The sequence below is a fragment of the Copadichromis virginalis genome, linkage group LG4 (genome assembly GCF_057382275.1).
Source record: "Copadichromis virginalis isolate Kocher_CV1m ecotype Utaka linkage group LG4, C_Virginalis_male_GT1.1, whole genome shotgun sequence".
NCBI classification, from domain to species: Eukaryota; Metazoa; Chordata; class Actinopteri; order Cichliformes; family Cichlidae; genus Copadichromis; species Copadichromis virginalis.
This window is the reverse complement of record NC_140621.1, coordinates 1,851,437-1,872,324: the sequence shown is the minus strand read 5'-3', so window position 1 is coordinate 1,872,324 and position 20,888 is coordinate 1,851,437. Positions and strand designations below refer to the sequence as shown.

Sequence of the window (20,888 nt, the reverse complement as noted above, 5' to 3'; positions counted from 1 at the left end):
AGAAAACTCTAACAATCATATAAGCCACTATTAGCAGAGTTGGAAAAGGTACAGATATTCTGTACTGAAGTAAGAATACTCAAGTAAAAGTTACAAAGTAGAGGCTCTGAAATGTACTCAAAGACATTTGGAGACATTTTTGTGCAAAGCTAACTGAACCTTGTGCTATATTAACATTAAATAAAATAAAATTAAATAATATCAGATGGGAACTGAATTCAACAAGATGTCAGCAGATGTTTCACGAGTTCTCCTGGGTGATTTCCATCCTCTATACTGACACTACGCTGTTTATGATGTCTTTTTCCCAGATGGTATAAAGTTGGTATGAAGGTGGAATTAGTCAGTGGATCTAAGGATCATCAAATTCATATGAATCTCTCCTATATTTGATGTAACCTCACTCTGACTCATGAAACCACAGCCACTGTGCACCAGTCACACGTACTTTTATTTACTTAAAGACAGTTTGTGTGTTTGCTGATGTCTGTTGAGCTGATAGAAACATTGCAAAAAAGTCACTCCCTTTATGATCACTCCTCTTTAGTTGGACTTGCTAGATGCCGAAGTACCACATTCTGGTGTTGTGGCAAGAACAAAAAAAAAACACCACTTTTAACCCATGACTTTAGCACACACCATCTCTTTTTGTGTGACATCCTCTGGTGATTAATAAACAAACTGAATTGCTCTTCATCTGTTTAGTCCTAAATCGTGTTGATGTTTGGAGGCTCACAGTAACAAAATAATAACTTTCCCCAAATGTGCTAAAGCAAAAGTAACAAGCCTGTTTTGAAAATGTAAGAAGTAGAAAGTGCAGATATTTGTTTAAAAATGTAGGAAGTAAAAGTAAAAAGTAGCCAGGAAAAAACTACTCAAGTAAATTACAGATACAGTTTTCAGGTATCTGTACAGTTAAGTACAAAGTATTTGTACTTTGCTACTTCCCATCTCTGCCTATGAGCTAGCGCTTTGGCAACAGTGGGAAGGGAAAACGCTGCACATTTTTATTTATTGGTTTACACTTGTGTTACTAACCTCTTCTCAAATAACATAATTATTTTCAAAACATTTTTTTTGCTGTTTCTTACCACCCCAGTCTTTTGTTGCCCTGTCCCAACTTTTGAGAGATGTTGTTGCCATCAAATTCAAAATTAGCCAATACTTTTTAAGAAATAGTGAAATGTCCCAGTTTAAACATTTGATATGTTTTCTGTGTTGTGGTTATAATAAAAAATATGAGTTCATGCATTCTGTTTTTATTTACATTTTACACAGGATCGCACCTTTTTGTTGGAACTTGCAGCATTCTAGAAATCCTTTACTGTTACAACACTTGTAAGTGGTGGAAAGTACTCCTGACAGAAATGGTGACATCATAGATTTTTCTTTTACTCCAGTTCAGCGTTGCGTTAGGGCTAGAGCCTGTCCAGCTTACAATCTGGACAGGCCAACATACTGGATGTGTATGTGAGTGTTTGTGTACCTTAAGACATTAAAATTGTACTTGTTTACATGTTAGTTCCATGTAGTCTTGAAAGTTGTGTGTCTGCCATCTCATCATGGTTACCTTGTTGCGTGAGTTATTGCATGTCAGGTTGGACAGAATGCCGGTGGCACAGGTTAACATGTTCACATCATCTGAGCCCAGCTGAGTGACCAGTATCTGCAGCAGACCATCTAATCCCTCCTACAGAGCAGAACCAATAGAGATAAAGAAAGGATCAATCACAGCAGAGATGTATTGGAACAAAGTTAAAGTACAAAATGTCCTGGGATAAATACATTTCTATACATTTTATGGAGCAGGATGTCTAACCAAACAAGTATCACTAGGTTTTTTTCTAGGCATCAGTTGACAGTCGTGATGTTATTAAAACTTATATAAATATAGTAATCTTCTCCTCCTTCTCATGTCATATTTAGTATATTCTGAAAATCCAAATGGATTATTTTTCTCCTAATTGTTGATCATCATGATTATTGCTCCATGAAGCAGTTGTGAAGGCAATTGTGGAACATCAAAGTACTTTTCCTGTTCCAATCCGCTGAATGAGCTAGTTTGCTAACTGATATTTTGATGGAAATTTATTACATGGTGCTTGAGGATTGTGTGTCAGTGGTGTGAATGTCATAGCTAGCAAGTTAAGAGCAACTGTTGAACTGCACTAACTGAAGTGACTTGCAAATGAAATGATACTTACATACCTTTTCTATTCTGAGCACTCAAAGTGTTGCATATCTAGAAGTTACCGTTAGGATTTTGTAAAAAATGAAAATCATCCACAAGGCCAAGATTGCACCATTTAGGGTTCTGGGTTTTAAGGGGATGTGTTGATGGGATATTTTGTCTATGCGCTTGATATTGCATGAACCAGCTTATATAAAGTCATCAGTATAACTAATGACCAGCGATCATTTGTTTTGGCTTCTTTATCTTTACATACACACAAGTGACTTCATGTCATCACTGTACCTGTTTGGTTGCTGCGTCTGACAGATTACGGAGTGTCCACAGACAGTTCTGGATCAGACGCTGGCTAGACCCTGTAAGATGCTGCCCCAAAGCCTGCATGCCTCCTGAGCACACATGTGAACATATGGTTACAGAACATGTAGCATGTTGCGCTAAGCCCACAGTATATTCAGCAGTAGTTACATACCAGCTTCGACTATAGCTGGTTTGTTGCTGGGGCAGACAGACAGCACTTTAAGGACACGGCTTGTCGTCCAAAGCAGCTTCTCATAGTTGTAGTTTCTCATGATGAAAACCAAACACTCTGGACCCCCATTGGCTAGAATAATCAGCTGACAAGAGGGAAGTAGGAAGTGTTGATTAGGTATTAAAGAAAATAAGTAGACCAATAGTCTCCTTTCCAGCTCCAGGGTCCTCTTCTCACCTTGCTTTCCTGGTTTCCGTAGGACAGGAGTTGCAGACAATCTGTAGTAATGGCTAAAAACTTTGGGTTGCTCTTTTTCAATAAGGGAACTATTCTCTGCAGGCCATCAGCAAGACGCACAGCCATCTTTGCTCCCTCTTGATGCAGCAGCAGGTTGTGAAGAGTGGTAATTCCGTAAAATAGGACTGATTCTACTGGTGAACTGCACAATGAAAAATGGAAAAGGATAGAGATCCCATAAAATTAATAGATTTCAAGGCACATTAGACAGTTTATGACCTTAACTGACTTCTATCAGACACAGATAACTCATTCAAAAGAAATCCCTGAGACTTGAGTTCAAGACTTTTTTTCCAGTGTCCATGACTTGATAGCAGCACCACTCCCTTCATGAAGCATCTGCTATTGGTGAATTCTGCAACAGCAAAAACGATGGTAGAATACCACTTTTGGATGAAAATGCAAAATAAGGTAGTGCCCCGAAAAACTCTGTGCGTAAAGGTGCTCAGATGTGTTAATATGGCTGCTGAGTATCAGGCCTTGTTTCTAGAAGCTTCTAGAAATTAACTGATGATGTTCTTTAGGTGCCACACTTGCATGTTCTAACTTTATAGTACATGCATATAAAAACAGCCCTGATGGCTACTTTGATATCTGTTTTTATACTGTTGAATGTAAATATCTAAATCCACCAAGACTTCAGAACCATCAGCAGCACAAAGTATGTGTCACGGAGGACCCAAGAGCAAACAGAGGTGAGGACACAAAACCGGACTTAACAGAAGGCGAGCCTTTATTTAGGGCCGAAAACTTAAGGAACAAGGCAGCAAAGCAACTGAGGGAAAACCTGAACATAGACTGGGAAAACTATGGCTAAACAAAGTACAAACTAGGACTAGTTAAGGCTGGGGAACTATGACAAGGGGTAGGGGAGATAACACAGACGACGCGACACAGACTGTAAGAAACACAGAGACTAAATACACATGAGGGATGATCAGGGGAAGTGGCCACACATGGGAACGCAGCTGACACACATGAACTTAACGACAGGACAGGAGGAGTGAGCTGAATACACAGACAGTGAATGCAGGCCTTCAAAGTAAAACAAGAAACATGAGACATGAACCGGGGAGACGTAGTACAGGGGGAGGTGACATAACTGACAGCATGAACTTGACAGTACAAGACACACAGACATAAACACACGAAGGGCAAGGGAGACGTAATGCAAGGGTAACATAATTACAAAAAGGGCTGGACTACCTTAAAGAACCTAAGCAAACAATAAACATCAAAATAGGTTAAGCATAACACACTGGGTCACACGACCCAGGACCATGACAGTATGGCCGCTTTGCTCAAGCAGACGTTTTTGCAGTTGCTAGTCTGAAATTAATTTAATTGGACAAAAAGGGTCCAACAACACGGGGTAATAATGTGGAAAAAAGCTTCGGCAATGAGGCAAAACCAGTTAGTAATAGTTGCAGAATACATTGGTAACAATATGATAACCTGCTAGCAATAAAAAGGTAATATCTGTGCATTAGACTTTTCTTTTCTTTGTTTTTTTGTAAGAAGGCTTTAAATGGTAATAGCCTCATAATAATGAGGTTACATTTGCTGATGTTTTAGCATAATAATAAAGTGATTAAATTAATCCTAACTTAGGTTTCCAGCATTCTGCTTTGCTTAAAATCAATGATGTAAATATTGTGTTTATTGTTCAGGCTTGTTAAATGCAATTATGTATGTTTGGCAGTTTCTGGGTAGTTTCTGGGACTTTTAAATAAGTACTATCCCTTTAACCCCTGGAAACAATTTTTCGTAAACTTTATATTATTCATGAATGCACTTCATTATTAAAGTGTATATATACTTACTTCTGCCGTTTGTATCTGCAATCTTATTCTTACTACCCAGGGCTTGTGACCCTAAGTAAAACAGGGCACTTCCACACTCAGCTCTCTCTTCATTTCCACAGAGCGATACAGAGGTCCATCACTGCTGATGCCACAACAACTCATTTGTCGGTCTCCCGCTTCACTTGCACCTTGCACGTAAACAAGAACCCGAGATACTTGAATTCCTTCGTTTGGGGCAGCAACTCATTTCTGCCTTGACGTTAGCACTCTACCCTTTTTCGCCTGAGAATCTTGGCATCCGACTTGGAACAATTGTTTCTCATTCCCGCTGTATTACACTCAGCAGCAAAATGCCCCATTGCAAGCTGGAGGTCTCCAACTGATGATGCCAAACCACAGGAATTCCCATTCGATATTTACAGTAAATATGCTAGGAACCACAAGTGAACAGCAGTCTGAGAGCAAAGTGCTCTATTGGAGTGTTATGGCACTATGAGGTCTTTAAAATAAGCATGGGAGGAACAGGGGAAGAACACATGCTGCTAGTGATTTCACTATGAGCTAAGTTTTTGTAGCAAATCCCTAAAGACAAAGTTAGTATTATGATTCAGCAGGGTGTAGAAGATTATTCCATGAAATGAGTTATTATAAAAGGAAAAAAATAGATAAGCTACACAAAAAAACTCTCTGTGGTGTGGTATTATTTCCTGTTCCTGTTCCACTGGCCAAAAGTTTTTTTTTGTGTAGCTTATCTATTTTTTTCCAAGTAGAGCCTTCAGCTTCAGAGTCCCTCTTCTGCCAAACCAGCTTCCAGTTTGGATTTGGAAGACAGGGACCCTTTCTTCTTTTATGATTAGGCTTAAAACTATCATTTTTGATAAAGCATATAGTTTAGGAGCAGATCAGTGGACCGTGAATCACCGTTAATTTTGGTGCAATAGGTTTAAGCTGCTGTGAGCTTTCCATGATGCACCGAGTGTTGTTTTTCACTTTGTATTTATACACCACTCTGTATTTAATGCTTAATACTTAATTATAATTAATCTCTGACTCTCCTCAACAGTCAGAGCTTTAATCTGCCTTCTTCCAATTACCCTGAACCGGTAGCGGCAGATGGCTGCCCCTCCCTAAACCTGGTTCAGCTAGAGGTGACTGTTGTTGTGAATGGGTGGAATGGGTCCAACGTATTGCCTAAATGGGGACCAAGCTCTCACTGCGGTTGCACAGTGACTGATCTTCCCATAACCATAACCACGTTAAGGTGGATAATGTTAAACTGAATATTTAACTTGAGCAGATATTTCTGCTGTCTAGCTAAATGTAATTAAATGAAAACCACTCAAATGAATCTAGCAATTATATTTCAATAGTTTCATAAAAGACACAAACCTCAGTCTTTCAAATGACAGTACAGTACAGGACCTGGCTGTGTGTGGACTTTGTCAGCCTTTCAAACATCTAGACGTCTGATTTCTGCCAGAAAACTTTACTTGTATTTCTACAGAAAGGACGGTCTAGTACAATTAACATTGTTGTCCGAACGTGTGCATGCCTGCTCTACCTTTGTTCTCAAGTCCACATTACTGTTCCAAGTTCACTTACTTCCTGTTTTATTTTGTTAGACCTTTGTCTCTTGTGCTTTTTATTTAATTTTACATCCCAGTTAGGTACAAATGTCCTCTCCTGTTGCCCTCATCAGTTTGTTTATTTATTCCCTCAGTTTGTCTGAGTTCCTTGCTCTGGCCTCCCCCATTCCTCATGCATGTGTGTGTCTGAGCTTTGTTTTTCCTTAGTTTTTTCTTTCCTTGCTCCTGGCTGTCCCATATTTTGTACGGTGTTGGGGTTTAGCATTGATGTTGCCTTTTTCTTAACTATTTTCTGTTTAGAGACAAATAGACAATCAGTGAAAAGTGTAAAAGAAAGTTGGTGGTTGCATTCTTAGTAAGTGCTGTATTCAAAATGACCAGCAGTTTGTTTGGGGTTTTTTTTACATCTTGGACTGGACATTAATAAGTCAAAGATTCATATTTAGAGCATTTGTAATGGCCTTCCTCTGTGTTTTGCTTTTCAGTATGTAAGTATTTTAAGTTGCCATATGCTTGCCTTATTTATAATTGTACAAATTGTTATTTTTTATTTGTATCAATTATAGTACTAGAAATGTTCATTATTATTTCATCTTTATGTACTTCATTTCATGAACGTCATTCCCAGCCATTTTTTCTGCAAAGCCCTTAAAACATATTTCAAGCACTGAAATGTTCAATACTTTAAAGTCCTGCTTGCAACAGATGTACAAGGTTTAGATTCAAGGTAACGTTGCCAAACCACGTTGACAATGAGCATAATCACTACGTCCAGATAACAGGACACAATTTGCCAGATTCTGCTACCAAGTATAGCAAAGCCTCTGGTGTATAGAAGGCAGTTTGGCATAATGTTTTAGCCTAAGTGCTGACAAGGCAAAATCATTGAACATAATTCTAATAACAACAATCTAAGTATTTGTACCTTAGCATTCGGACCAGTGCTGGTATCCCTCCAGCCTTGAATATGGCCAGCAGTCCCTCCCTCTGGTGCGATAGGCTGTGAAGCACACTGGCTGTGCAACGTGCCGTCTCCATGTCAGTTGTTGTCGTCATGGCACACACCACGGATGCCACCATGGCTGGAGACTGCACCAGCACGCGGAGACTGGCCTCCTTACGGGTTAGCTGGTTGACAATCATGGCCGCCTTGTTCACGACAACCTAGAAAATAAAGAAGCTAGCCATCTAAAAAAACACTGTTTCCTTGGTGTTCAACAAGCTAATCCTTAGTAATTGATTGTGTGAGCTCTGTACCGGATCCTCGTCTCCCAACAACTTGGTGAGTTCTGGCACTGCCCTGGTGGCCAGTTCAGCATCATCTTGGTAGTTTATCAGGTGGACGAGAGCTGTCTTTAGCAGCCGAGAAGGTTCAGCCAGTCGTTGCACATTGCTCTGCTGTGAGGGATCTGACTGGACAGGCATGGCTGCCTCCCCTTCTACCAGAGTCTCTGGAAACATGGCAGCCCTGACCCGCTGAGCCCGGGTAAGAGAGTACTGAGCTTCTAAATCTGTTGGAGGGAGATGGCAACAAGAGTTATGGTACAGTGTGTGTAAACTGCAAATCTCATAAACCCATATGCCATCAGTAGAAGAATTTAAAAAAGCAAATCAAATGCTCAAGCTACAACATTTTATTTCAGGAAAAACATGAGCTCATTTTGAACTTGGTGACAAGAACACATCTCAAAGAAGTTGGCACAGGCACAACAGAAGGCTGGAAAATACTGGCAACCGCCTGTGTTACCCCTTACCCTTCTAGCAGACGTGCCTGTGGTATCAATCAACTTATCGCATTTACAGGATTTTAAAAAAGAGTTTAACGCAGGACCTCCTTGCTCTTCAAAAACTTTTCTATGGTCAGACGAATCAAAAATTGTAATTATTTTATGGAAAAGATCCTCTGGACTAAAGAAGAGAAGGTCCATCAGCAATCAGTTCAAAGTCTGCCTCCATTGTGGTAAGGGGTTGCATTAGTGTATATGCAATTACCAGTTTGTTTGGAAAGGCACCATCGATGCTCAAAGGTATATATAAAATTATTATATTATATATATTATTATATTATTTAAAGGTATATATAAATTTTAGAACACCATATGCTTTCATCAAGACATATTAGAGCAGGACAATGCTAAACCACATACTGGACTAAATGGCAACTGGACTGATTTTTGTATAGTGCTTTTCTACTTTCCTGGAGCACTCGAAGAGCAATTCACCACATTCACCCATGAAAACCCATTCACACAAGCACTTCCTTCTATGCTTTTAAGTGCTCACTAACTACTGGTGACCAAGATGGTGGCGCGTGAACAACGTGAGGCTCAGTGTCTCTCCAGAATCTGCTATTTAGCGGTTTTTTATCTACTTTTCATCAGATTATTCATCCAGAATTGCTGACCTACAGCAGACAAGAGCTTCTGGACATCTGGACTCATAACTCCAACAGTTTTATCGCCGATCTCTGACTCATCCCAGAGATCTCCAGAACACCGGAGGCTGCCCACTCTCCCCGGCCGGGTGGAAGTGCACACAGACGGCACCGAGATCGTAAACAAAGGCGAGGTAGGCGCGGAGGGCTACGGGCTAAGCTAAAGCTAACACCACACCGGCTGCCTTTACCCAGTATTTTCCTCACCAACATCCGTTCTCTGGCAAACAAAATGGATGAGATACGGCTCTCCATCACTAACAACAGACGGATTATGGACTCAAATGTCATGTTTTTCACCGAAACATGGTTGAACAACAGCTGCCCGGACAATGCTATCGAGTTAGCAGGACGCCACACACACCGAGCCGACCGGCTAGCAGATGACTCCGGCAAGACCAGAGGTGGAGGTTTGTGCATTTATATTAACAATGCTTGGTGCATGAACTCCACTACTACCGAGAGTCACTGCTCACCTAATGCGGAGTTTTTAATGGTCAAATGCAGACCTTATTACCTCCCCAGAGAACTCACTTCTATCATACTCACTGCCGTGTATATCCCCCCCGACGCTAATGCTAGGTTGGCCATGAAAGAACTTTCTGCAGCCATTAACAAACACCAGAATAAACACCCCGAGGCTGCTTTTATTGTTGCTGGCGACTTCAACCACACCAACTTAAAGACAGTCCTCCCCAGATTCCACCAACATGTCTCCTGCCACACCAGAGGAGACAAGACTTTAGACCATGTGTATTCCAACCTGGCTGGAGCCTACAAAGCCACACCCCTCCCCCACATTGGACAATCGGACCATCTCTCCCTGTTCCTCACACCTAGGTATAGGGCTTTGGAGCGTGATGTCACGGGGGGTGGGCGTGGAAAGGATTTTGGCCCGATCCGCCATTTTGGGGGTCTAGCGCAAGTGAAAAGGGAGCGAAGTCACACACAACACCGGCAAGAGAATAAGGTTGAAAATGGTTTATCTTTTCATTCTTTCCCAACCTGGAAGCAACATGAGGCAGCTCGTGTATTGATGTTACCAAACGAAGGCGTCTAGCCTGGATAGCAGCTGTGAGACGAGCTGATATCCAGTTCTCTTCCATCTCCAGATATCTGTTGGTGCTCCAGACATTTTCATTCTGGTAAGTTCTAAATATGTTCATATCACTCTTTATAGCCTATTAGTTTTATTTTCGATGCGCTCTGAGGTCATAGCAAATTAGAACAAACATCCTACTGAGTGATTTTGCAGAACTACCTTCTATCTATACAGATGCTAATTATTTGGCATTATTGCAGCAAACCAGCCTATGAAATGGATGAAACATCGTGACTGGGTTCCAGTGCTACACAAGGGACCTTGTTCTGGCTCCTTAAGAGTCACCACTCATGTTATGTAGTGTTATACAAGTTCATGCAATCTTTATTCGTTTCTGGCACACTGTTCATTTTATTTTGACATTCTACCGGAAGTGCTACTTCTCATTACTTCCTGTCTAACGGGAGAAGGACAGTTTGCTACTCCTGTGCCTGCCTATGCTACCTCTTAAGCCAGCACAGTCTTTTTACCATTCATCCATTCATGTATTTCGACAAAGCCATGCTATGCATCCAATCAAATAAATCCACCAGAAAGGAACAACGGTGTGGTTTTTCTACATGGGATGATGGTTGTCTGTCTGCCTAGTTAAGTGCGAGGGCAGAACAGTAAAAAGACTGGCGAAACGGCTACTTCAGGAGGCAGTCTTCCAGACATCTGACCCAGACACCACTATGCTGTCAGCAGAGGAGGAGCAGCTGGAGGTACGGTCCACCTGCTCTGGATCTACATCCAGATCCCGCAGCTCACTCGCCAAAGCAGCAGTCGAAGCACGGGCAAAGGCCGAAGCAGCACGCGCCAGAGCAGAGTTTACACGACGGGAGATTGAGGTGAAAATGAGGCAAGCAGAGTTAAGTGCTACATTAAAAGCACTAAAAGAAGAAAAGGAAGCAGAAGCTGCGCTCGCTGAAGCCAATGTATTTGAAGCAGCAATAGCAGAGGAGGTAAGCGGGGAAATGTGGTCATCTCGTGTGTCAGAAAAACAATATGGGGAATCACGACAGGGTCAAGAGAACTCACAACCAGCGCTGAACTCTCACGCTCTACTCCAGCTTCCAGCTTCAACCCAGTCATACAGACTACAGAGTTATCTTGGATATTCTTCACCAGAGCATCGCAGAGAAGACTTGCCGGACCCCAAACACTTTACGCCGATAAAACAATGTGACATCAGTCCAATCCCCGATCCAGCCACTTCACCTCAATATGTCCCACAGGTAAATCAACAGGACATCAAATATGAGATTGGCAGCCATCTGACACCAGCTGCTGATACCCAAGAAAAATGTGGCCAAAGGTATGTAAGTACCACACCGCAACCTATGAGCTTTTCCCCTTACACTCCACCTTTCCAGCCAACGCAAATCAACAACGGGAACAGTGACTTTGCTAATCTTGCTAAGTTTCTGGCAAAAAGAGAATTGGTGGCAGACGGTCTGACAAAGTTTACGAACAGAGCAGAGGACTACTGGGCATGGAGAGCTTCTTTCTGTAACGCTATTGAAGGGTTAAGCTTAAAGCCTAGCGAACAGTTAGATTTGCTCACCCGGTGGCTTGGAGAAGAGTCGTCTAAGCATGCCAAACGTATACGCTCTGTCAATCTCAACAATCCAGCAGAGTTTGGACACGGCTACAAGAATGTTATGGCACCCCAGAGGCTATTGAGAAGTCGCTCCTTGACAGACTTGAACGCTTTCCTAGAGTGTCAAACAAAGACCCTCAGAATCTCAGAGAACTTGGCGACCTACTTTCTGAAATTGATGCAGCCAAATCAGACGGCTCTTTACCTGGGCTAGTGTATTTGGACACATCACGTGGCATTGCCCCGATAGTTGATAAGTTGCCAACAAATCTTCAAGACAGGTGGATGTCAGAGGGGACTAAATACAAGCAGAGACATGATGTATATTTCCCTCCATTCTCATTCTTCTGTCGCTTCATACAAGATGAAGCGAAAATGAGAAACGACCCCAGTTTTAAGTCTACTGTATCAGGTCCCACATCCTATCCAACAACTCACGACAACCACTATACAAGATTTGCCAAGTCAAGACCGCCTGTTGCCGTCCACAAAACAGAGGTAAACAAAACTCACAAACCAAACTTAGGCAGCACGAGTGAGTTCACAAACAAACTGTGTCCCATCCACAAGAAACCGCACCCGCTAAAGAAGTGTAGAGGTTTCAGGGAAAAGACACTAGATGAGCGTAAGGCATACCTCAGGGAACACAACATCTGTTTTAGGTGCTGCAATTCCTCAGCTCACCAAGCTAAAGACTGTAAGGAAGAGATTACTTGCCTAGAGTGCAACAGCAACAAACACGTTGCAGCGCTGCATGCAGGTCCAGCTCCATGGACACAAAACACAAAAGCTCAAAACATTGCCCCAGACCAGGACAGGGAGGAGCATGGCGGGGAGAGTAGCCTAGACTTGGAGACTAGCTCAGCATGCACTCAAGTTTGTGGGGACTTAGGTGGGGGGGCGTTCCTGCTCCAAAATATGTCAAGCCTACATTTATCCAAAGGGGCATCCAGACAAAAAGGTCAAGGTTTACGCTATCATAGATGACCAGAGCAATAGGTCATTAGCGAAGTCAAATCTTTTCGACACCTTTGGCATCCCAATGAGCAACCTAGCGCCATACACACTTAAGACATGTACAGGGGTTTCCACTACAAATGGCCGCTTAGCTGAGAACCTCTTTATACAGTCTGTTGATGGCCAGTTCAGCTCTCCTCTGCCTTCTTTGCTCGAGTGTGACTCACTCCCAGACAACAAGAATGAAATACCAACGCAAGAGATTGCCCTAGCCCATCAACACCTCAAACACCTAGCAGATCATATGCAGCCCCTAGACCCTGAGGCTGACATTATGTTGCTGTTAGGCCGAGACATAATACAAGTGCACAAAGTGTATGAACGAGTGAATGGACCAGTCAATGCTCCATTTGCCCAGAGACTTGCACTTGGGTGGGTTATTGTAGGTGATGTATGCCTAGGAGGAGCCCATAAGCCAGCCATCATAGGCACATACAGAACGAGTGTTCTAGAGAACGGGCGTCCAAGTCTCCTAACACCCTGTCAAAACAGCTTTCATGTCAAAGAGCAGTCACACAACAAATCCTGGAACACTCACAGTTCATGTCAAATAGGGAAACACATATTCCAGCAAAGTGAAAAGGACGAAGAGCTAGCCCCTTCCTTTGAGGACCAAGCCTTTCTGGAAATTATGGAAAGAGACTTTTACCAAGACGATGCAAATAGCTGGACAGCTCCACTTCCTTTCCGTACACCGAGAACCCACCTCCCAAACAACAGAAACCAAGCACTCAGCCGCTTAGAGTCGTTGCGCCGCACATTAAATAAACGCCCTGAGATGGAGAGACATTTTATGGATTTTATGCAGGGGTTGTTTGACAGGGATCACGCCGAACCAGCACCAGCTCTCGAAGAAGGAGAAGAATGCTGGTATCTGCCCTTCTTTGGCGTTTATCACCTGCAGAAGCCCGGGAACATCAGGGTGGTATTTGACTCAAGTGCTAAGTTTCAGGGAGTGTCCTTAAATGATGTGCTGCTCAAAGGTCCAAATATGAATAACAGTCTGATTGGGGTGCTCATCCGTTTCAGAGAAGAAACGGTGGCTGTCACAGCGGACATACAACAAATGTTCCACTGCTTTCAGGTGCGAGAAGACCACAGGAACTTCCTCCGGTTCCTTTGGTACCGCAACAATGACCCAAGAAAACCCCTGTTTAAAGACTGCAAACTTAGAATCTTTCTCCAGCTGGCAGTCCCTTACCAGGGCAGTTGCACGTTTGGCACACATTGCACGCACCTTTAAGGTAAAGCAATCAGGCGGACAATGTAAGGGATGGCATATATGTCATGAACTCACTACCTCAGATTTTGAGCAAGCAAGAGAGACGGTTATAAAAGCAGTCCAACAAGAAAGCTTCCCAGAGGAGCTCAAACAAATAGAGTCAAGGAAGGACATCCCAAAGAAAAGCCCTCTCTTAAAGCTTTCTCCCTACCTTGACAAATCAGGCCTCCTGAGGCTTGGCGGACGCCTTCTTCATTCTGACCTTGAGTCCGCAGAAAAACACCCCTTGATTATGCCGCACAAACACCATGTAACTAACCTGTTAGTCCGCTATTACCATGAAAGGGTCAGGCACCAGGGGCGTCATCTTACAGAGGGTGCTTTAAGATCCGCAGGTTACTGGGTCTTAGGAGGTAAACGCCAGATCAGCAGCCTCATTTACTCATGCGTAGTTTGTCGCAAGCTAAGGGGAGTAACACAGTTCCAAAAAATGTCAGATCTTCCTGCAGAACGCCTTAGTGCTGAGCCTCCATTCTCTTACGTAGGCATAGATGTGTTCGGGCCATGGTCGGTTGCCTCTCGTCGTACTCGGGGCGGACTTGCCAGCAGCAAACGATGGGCAGTGATGTTCACCTGCATGAGCACAAGGGCAGTTCACCTTGAGATCATAGAGGGGATGGACACGTCTAGCTTCATTAACGCTCTCCGCAGGTTCTTTTCAGTCAGAGGACCTGCAAAGCAATTGAGATCGGATTGTGGAACTAACTTCACAGGAGCCTCCAGGGAGCTAGGGTTTGACAAAAGGATTCCTTGTGACCCACGTGTTAAATCCTTCTTAAATGATCATGGATGTAGTTGGGTCTTCAACCCTCCCTACTCTTCTCACATGGGGGGCAGTTGGGAGCGGATGATAGGAATGGCACGTAAGATATTAGACTCCCAGCTCGCTCAACTTGGTTCCAGGCCCCTCACGCACGACGTCCTGATCACCTTCATGGCAGAGGTGGCCGCCATCATCAACGCACGGCCGCTGGTTCCAGTGTCAAGTGATCCCGATGTTCCGTGCATCCTTACTCCCGCCACACTCCTCACGCAAAAAGTTGGTGCACCTCCAACACCCTTAGGTGACTTCGGGGAGAAGGACCTCTACAGGCAACAGTGGAAAAGAGTTCAGAGTCTGGCCAACTCTTTCTGCCATCGCTGGCGTAAGGAGTACTTATCAACACTGCAATGCCGCCGCAAGTGGCATTCCACCAGACCAAACCTGCAGCAGGGGGATGTGGTCCTCCTGAAAGATCCTCTCGTGAAGAGAAATCAGTGGCCCATGGGGGTGATTGCAAAGGTTCATCCTAGTAGTGACGGACTTGTCAGGAAGGTAGAAGTCAAGGTGGTGAAAGATGGTAAAGCCAAAGTTTACTTTAGGCCAGTCACAGACGTTGTTCTTCTTGTATCAGCTGCTGTGCAACAAGTTTAGTTTGGGTACAAGTGTGACATCTTACCGATGTCAGGCGGGGAGTGTTCTGGCTCCTTAAGAGTCACCACTCATGTTATGTAGTGTTATACAAGTTCATGCAATCTTTATTCGTTTCTGGCACACTGTTCATTTTATTTTGACATTCTACCGGAAGTGCTACTTCTCATTACTTCCTGTCTAACGGGAGAAGGACAGTTTGCTACTCCTGTGCCTGCCTATGCTACCTCTTAAGCCAGCACAGTCTTTTTACCATTCATCCATTCATGTATTTCGACAAAGCCATGCTATGCATCCAATCAAATAAATCCACCAGAAAGGAACAACGGTGTGGTTTTTCTACATGGGATGATGGTTGTCTGTCTGCCTAGTTAAGTGCGAGGGCAGAACAGACCTGCTGCAAACATACCACCATGCCAATCAGATTACTTCTTCCATGTGAGGGTGAAGAGGTGACCCTTCTGGATAAGATGGTGAAATATGAAATATGATATATATGATAAGATGGTGAAGGTTTGCTGCCGTTTTGATGAACAGTGTGATAATAAAACCAGGGAAGAATGAAACCTGCTCCTGTTAAATATTCTTAAGTATTGTGCTGTTAAAATTGCTGTATTTTTTCAAAAGATACAGTAAATAATGTTAGTAGTGGGTGATGTCATGTAAACACTCATGATTTTGTGTAAACATTTTGTCATTTGTAAACTATAAATGACATGGATTCTACATTGTAACTGATGTGATGTTCTATAAGGTGGTTTCAATAAAAAAAAAAAAGAGGCAAAAATTAGTTTGTTTCTTTATTCAACTTTTGAACAGTGGGACTCAGTCAGTATATATTCAGTAAATGCAAATTATTTACATGACAGTGCACTACAGGCATAAATCTAGACCCCTAGATAAAACATTATGGGTCATTCCCACAACCCACAGCTTTACTGTGTTCCAGCAAAGTATCCAATAGCAGTGACAACTCCTCCAAAGTAGCAGGTGGGATTTTTCTGTTTTGAGGACCCCTCCTTTTACCTGTCACTACAGATGGTCTGTTTATGTTTTGATCAAGAGCCTTTTTTTTGGGCAGCTGAAGAGGAGAAGTCTATCTTATGGCCAACCTCTGGCTGTATCTTGGTCATATTACCCAGAAAAATCCAGTATGCAGGTTCATCTGTAACAGTCCTTGTGCCACGGATCAACACTGTTGCTTCTACATTAAACAGAAGAGCAGCGACATGGCTGCAGGTCTCTGCGACTCCGGCCATACAGGTGCAGTGGGCGGCTTCAACCTTCCCTGTGATGCTCACAGTGACCCATGGCTGCAATGCTGGTTCATTCAGTCTTTGAGAGTGCAGGACCTGAAACACACACAGACAAAGTTCATTTAAAGACAAGAACTAATGAGCCAAGGCTGACGTAAATGTTCAAATTCAAATTTTATTTGTCACGTACACAGTCATACACAGTACGATATGTAGTGAAATGCTTGGTGAAATGTGTTTTATCTACTTTATCATAAATGTAACAAAGTGTTTAGAAAGTTAGCACATACATGTAATTTTTCATTTTTTTATGTGTCCATCTATAGAACGCTGCATGTTATATTCTAAATCTGCCTGTTCTCTGTCAGAAACCTGCCTGCAGAAAATGAACCTAAAGGATGTAATGCAAGGATGTCATCACTTTAGAGATGGAGAAAGCATAAAGTGACAATTATGAATCACTTAATATGATAAGGAGATTCTGCAGGTCATTGATCAATATATAAAATTAAAATAAAATGTATTTTTAGTGACACAAGATACAAACATGGAAGCAAGATGTATAATAAGGATTATTTATAATAAACATTAATAAATTAGTGCAATTTCTTTAACCATAAAGAATAACAATCCTTCAGGACAGTGTCACATCAGTGCACTGAACTCATTATGTTATCCACCTAACAGCCTCCACATGTTCTCACTGTCATTTCCCCTCATGAATGAATTTATGCTGCACTAATCTGAATGTTTGCAGGGAAATCAAACGCATTTCACTCGCAGTACTCGAGCTGACTTACCTTTGTTTGAATGACGACTTGTACGCGCTGACTCCACAGACAAGGTACGAGAATATGTCAGGCTACGTCAATAGCGGTTGGTCTTCAGGGTTTCTACTCCACGGCCTTATTTCATACGGGTCCACATTTCCAATGCACGCTATTTTCTGCAAGTACCGCTGCTTCGCCTCTGAATGAAATCGGTCTCTATACAGTTCATTCTCTTTTGAGCTGCTTTTAAGCATCTTTCTTGTAGTCGTCGTTCCAACACAGTGTGTTTGGTTTGATTCGTAGACCCCGAAAATGGCGCTGCGCTCCCATAATGCATTGCGGTGTGACATCAACTCCAAAGCCCTATTCACCACTCATGCAACGTGTGAAACCTGCTGTGAGGACAATTAAAGTGTGGCCAGAGGGGACAGAGGCAGTGCTCCAGGACAGATTTAAAAACACAGACTGGAATATGTTCACCCACACAGACCTGGACCAGTACGCCTCATCTGTACTGGAGTACATCTCCGAAACCACAGACAGTGTCACCACCCAGAAACGGATCCATGTACCCCAACCAGAAGCCTTGGATGAACCGGGATGTTCGTCTCCTCCTGAAGGCCCGCAACATTGCCTTTAGGTCAGGAGATGCACACGCCTACAGTACAGCCAAAGCTAAGCTAAAGAAGGGCATCAAAAAAGCCAAACACATTACAAAAAGAAGGTAGAAGAACACTTCTCCAACTCCAACCCCCGACGCATGTGGCAAGGACTCCAGACCATCACAGACTACAGGACCACCAAACCCTCCCCCGCATCCTCTGATGTCTCCTTCCTCAACGAGCTCAACAACTTTTATGCTCGTTTTGAGCGAGGGAACCCCACAACCACAACCAAAGCAGACGTGACGCCAGACCACCAACCTCTGACTCTCTCCCCCACCGATGTAGGAGCGGTGCTGAGCAGGATCAATGTCCACAAGGCTGCAGGTCCTGATGGCATCCCCGGGCGTGTTCTCAGAGCGTGTTCTGGGGAGCTTGCAGGAGTGCTGACAGACATATTCAATCTGTCCTTGGCCCATGCTGTGGTACCGGCCTGCTTCAAATCCACCTCCATCGTCCCGATACCCAAAAACTCCAACCCATCTTGCCTCAATGATTACCGCCCAGTAGCACTCACCCCCATCATCACTAAGTGCTTAGAGCGACTGGTCCTAGCACACTTCAAATCCTGTCTCCCCCCCACCCTGGACCCCCACCAATTCGCATACCGCCAGAACAGGAGCACAGAGGATGCAGTCTCCATCGCACTGCACTCTGTCCTCTCACACCTGGACAACAACAACACCTACGCCAGAATGCTGTTTATAGACTTCAGTTCAGCATTCAATACAATCCACCCCTCACAACTCATCAGGAAACTGACAGACCTGGGCATCAGTTCCCTCATCTGCAAATGGTTACTGGACTTCCTGACCAACCGCCCCCAACATGTCCGGCTGGATAACCGCTGCTCATCTATCATCACAATGAACACCGGTGTACCACAAGGCTGTGTGATGAGCCCTTTCCTCTACTCCCTCTTCACCCACGACTGCAGACCTGCTGATGGTTCCAACACCATCATTAAGTTTGCAGATGACACCACGGTGATTGGCCTCATCAGTGACAACGATGAGGCCGCCTACAGGGAGGAGGTGGATCGTCTGGCTGAGTGGTGCGACAGAAACAACCTGCTGCTTAACACCGAGAAGACCAAGGAGCTCATCGTGGACTACAGGAGGAATGCTGACCCACATCCACCCATCCACATTAAGGGGACGGCTGTGGAGCGTGTGAGCAGCTTCAAGTTCCTGGGAGTCCACATCTCCGAGGATCTCACCTGGACGACCAACTGCTCCAAGCTGGTCAAGAAGGCTCACCAGCGCCTCTTCTTCTTGAGGACTCTGAGGAAGAACCACCTGTCCTCAGACATCCTGGTGAACTTCTATCGCTGCACCATCGAGAGCATCCTGACCAACTGTATAACAGTCTGGTACGGGAACTGCTCTGCCTCGGACCGGAAGGCGTTGCAGAGGGTCGTGAAAACTGCCCAGCGCATCGCCAGAGCACCACTTCCTGCCATAAAAGACATCTACAGGAAGCGGTGTCTGAAAAGAGCTGGGAAAATCATCAAAGACCCCAGTCACCCATCACATGGACTCTTCACCCTCCTGCCCTCTGGGAGGCGCTACAGGAGCCTCCGGACTAAGACCTCCAGGTACCGGAACAGCTTCTTCCCCACAGCTGTCAGACTCCTGAACTCTGCCTCCTGACATCTGACCCACGTTAAACTCATGGACTGGAGATACAAAAACCCACAACCACCTACACACACACACACACACACACACACACACTGGACAACTGTACCCTCATACACACAATAATAACATGGACTGAACCACCACTCACAACCACCAGCACTTTATACAGCCTCTGTAGAAACTATCCACACCCTCATTTATCTTAACACTGGGATTGCCAGGCTTCTACCGTTCTACCTTTAAAAGCCGGAGAGCAGTCAAATGCTGGAAGTGGAAGCTAAATTGGCTAGTCATTCATATGTAGATTAGGTCGTTACCTAGGAATTCTGGAGGGAGGGGAGTGGGGGTGAGTGATTGAGGGGGTGGGGGAGTGGAGTGTTTCAGTTTGCCATCTTAGGGAGAAATCAACACATGTCCTTTGTATGTCCTTTGTTGCTGACATTTATTGATGAAAACAGTACAAAAAACCAACCATTTGTACACATATTTACAAATAATGATAAAAAGTGAGTGAGTACATTTCATTTCATTCATTCATTTATTTATTCATTTTCAGGCACAACAAATACCTATATTGAACATAAAATACACAAAACAAAAAACAAAACTTGCCTGAAAAAGGAGTGGGACGAAGAAAACTTATTAAATCCCACCCCTATACTCACTCATCAACAAAAAAAAAACAATAAACTTCCCGCAGCTACGCCCATCATTGCATACAGACCCATCAACAGCCCCGGGCAGATACAAGCATCTAAGCGGCAGCTCGCAACCAACAATTAGAGCCTTCATAACTGAATACAGAATATATAAATTATAAATTGCATTACCACAGGTAACAGGCAGTAATAACTACAAGTAACAGACACACATACATATACATACATATATATCTACACACACAAGTACATATATGTACATACATACGCACACTTTTTTTATTTTTTTTATTTTGGAATCCATACCAGCAATGGTAAGAGGACAGACATTACAGAGCACACTAAAACCCATCATTGAGTATACTGTGACCAGACCAACTGTTTGTAGAGAAATTTAAATCTATGAATATTTTTGCATTGTTTCAATTGTAAACTCAGACTGTTCCAGATTTTCACACCACATACAGACACACAAAAGCCTTTACGGGTTGTTCGAGTTCTGGGTAATTTGAATTCTCCAAAGCCTCTCACATTATAAACCTTTTCTCGAATTTCAAATCTAGTTTGTAAATTTGCCGGTAAAAGTTTAGTAAAAGCTTTATACAAAATTATGGATGTATTGTAATTAACCAGATCCTGGAATTTAAGTAACTTTGCCTGAAGAAAGAATTTGTGAGTATGATCTAGATAACCAGCCTTGTGAATAATACGCAGTGCTC

At 43.4% G+C, this 20,888-nt stretch overlaps 1 protein-coding gene across 3 annotated transcripts in view; it reads right to left on the bottom strand.

The window, feature by feature from the left end:
• Positions 1-20,888, bottom strand: part of LOC146710507 (junction plakoglobin a-like) — a 117,532-nt gene that overhangs the window by 31,270 nt on the left and 65,374 nt on the right. For all 3 annotated transcript variants that reach the window (XM_085453083.1, XM_085453085.1, XM_085453084.1), the window contains 6 exons: positions 7,609-7,862; positions 7,277-7,515; positions 2,901-3,102; positions 2,664-2,808; positions 2,477-2,580; positions 1,571-1,690 (listed from right to left, as the gene is read on the bottom strand). In XM_085453083.1, coding sequence (XP_085309209.1) covers positions 1,571-1,690; positions 2,477-2,580; positions 2,664-2,808; positions 2,901-3,102; positions 7,277-7,515; positions 7,609-7,862 — 1,064 coding nt within the window. The remainder of the gene's footprint in view (positions 1-1,570; positions 1,691-2,476; positions 2,581-2,663; positions 2,809-2,900; positions 3,103-7,276; positions 7,516-7,608; positions 7,863-20,888) is intronic.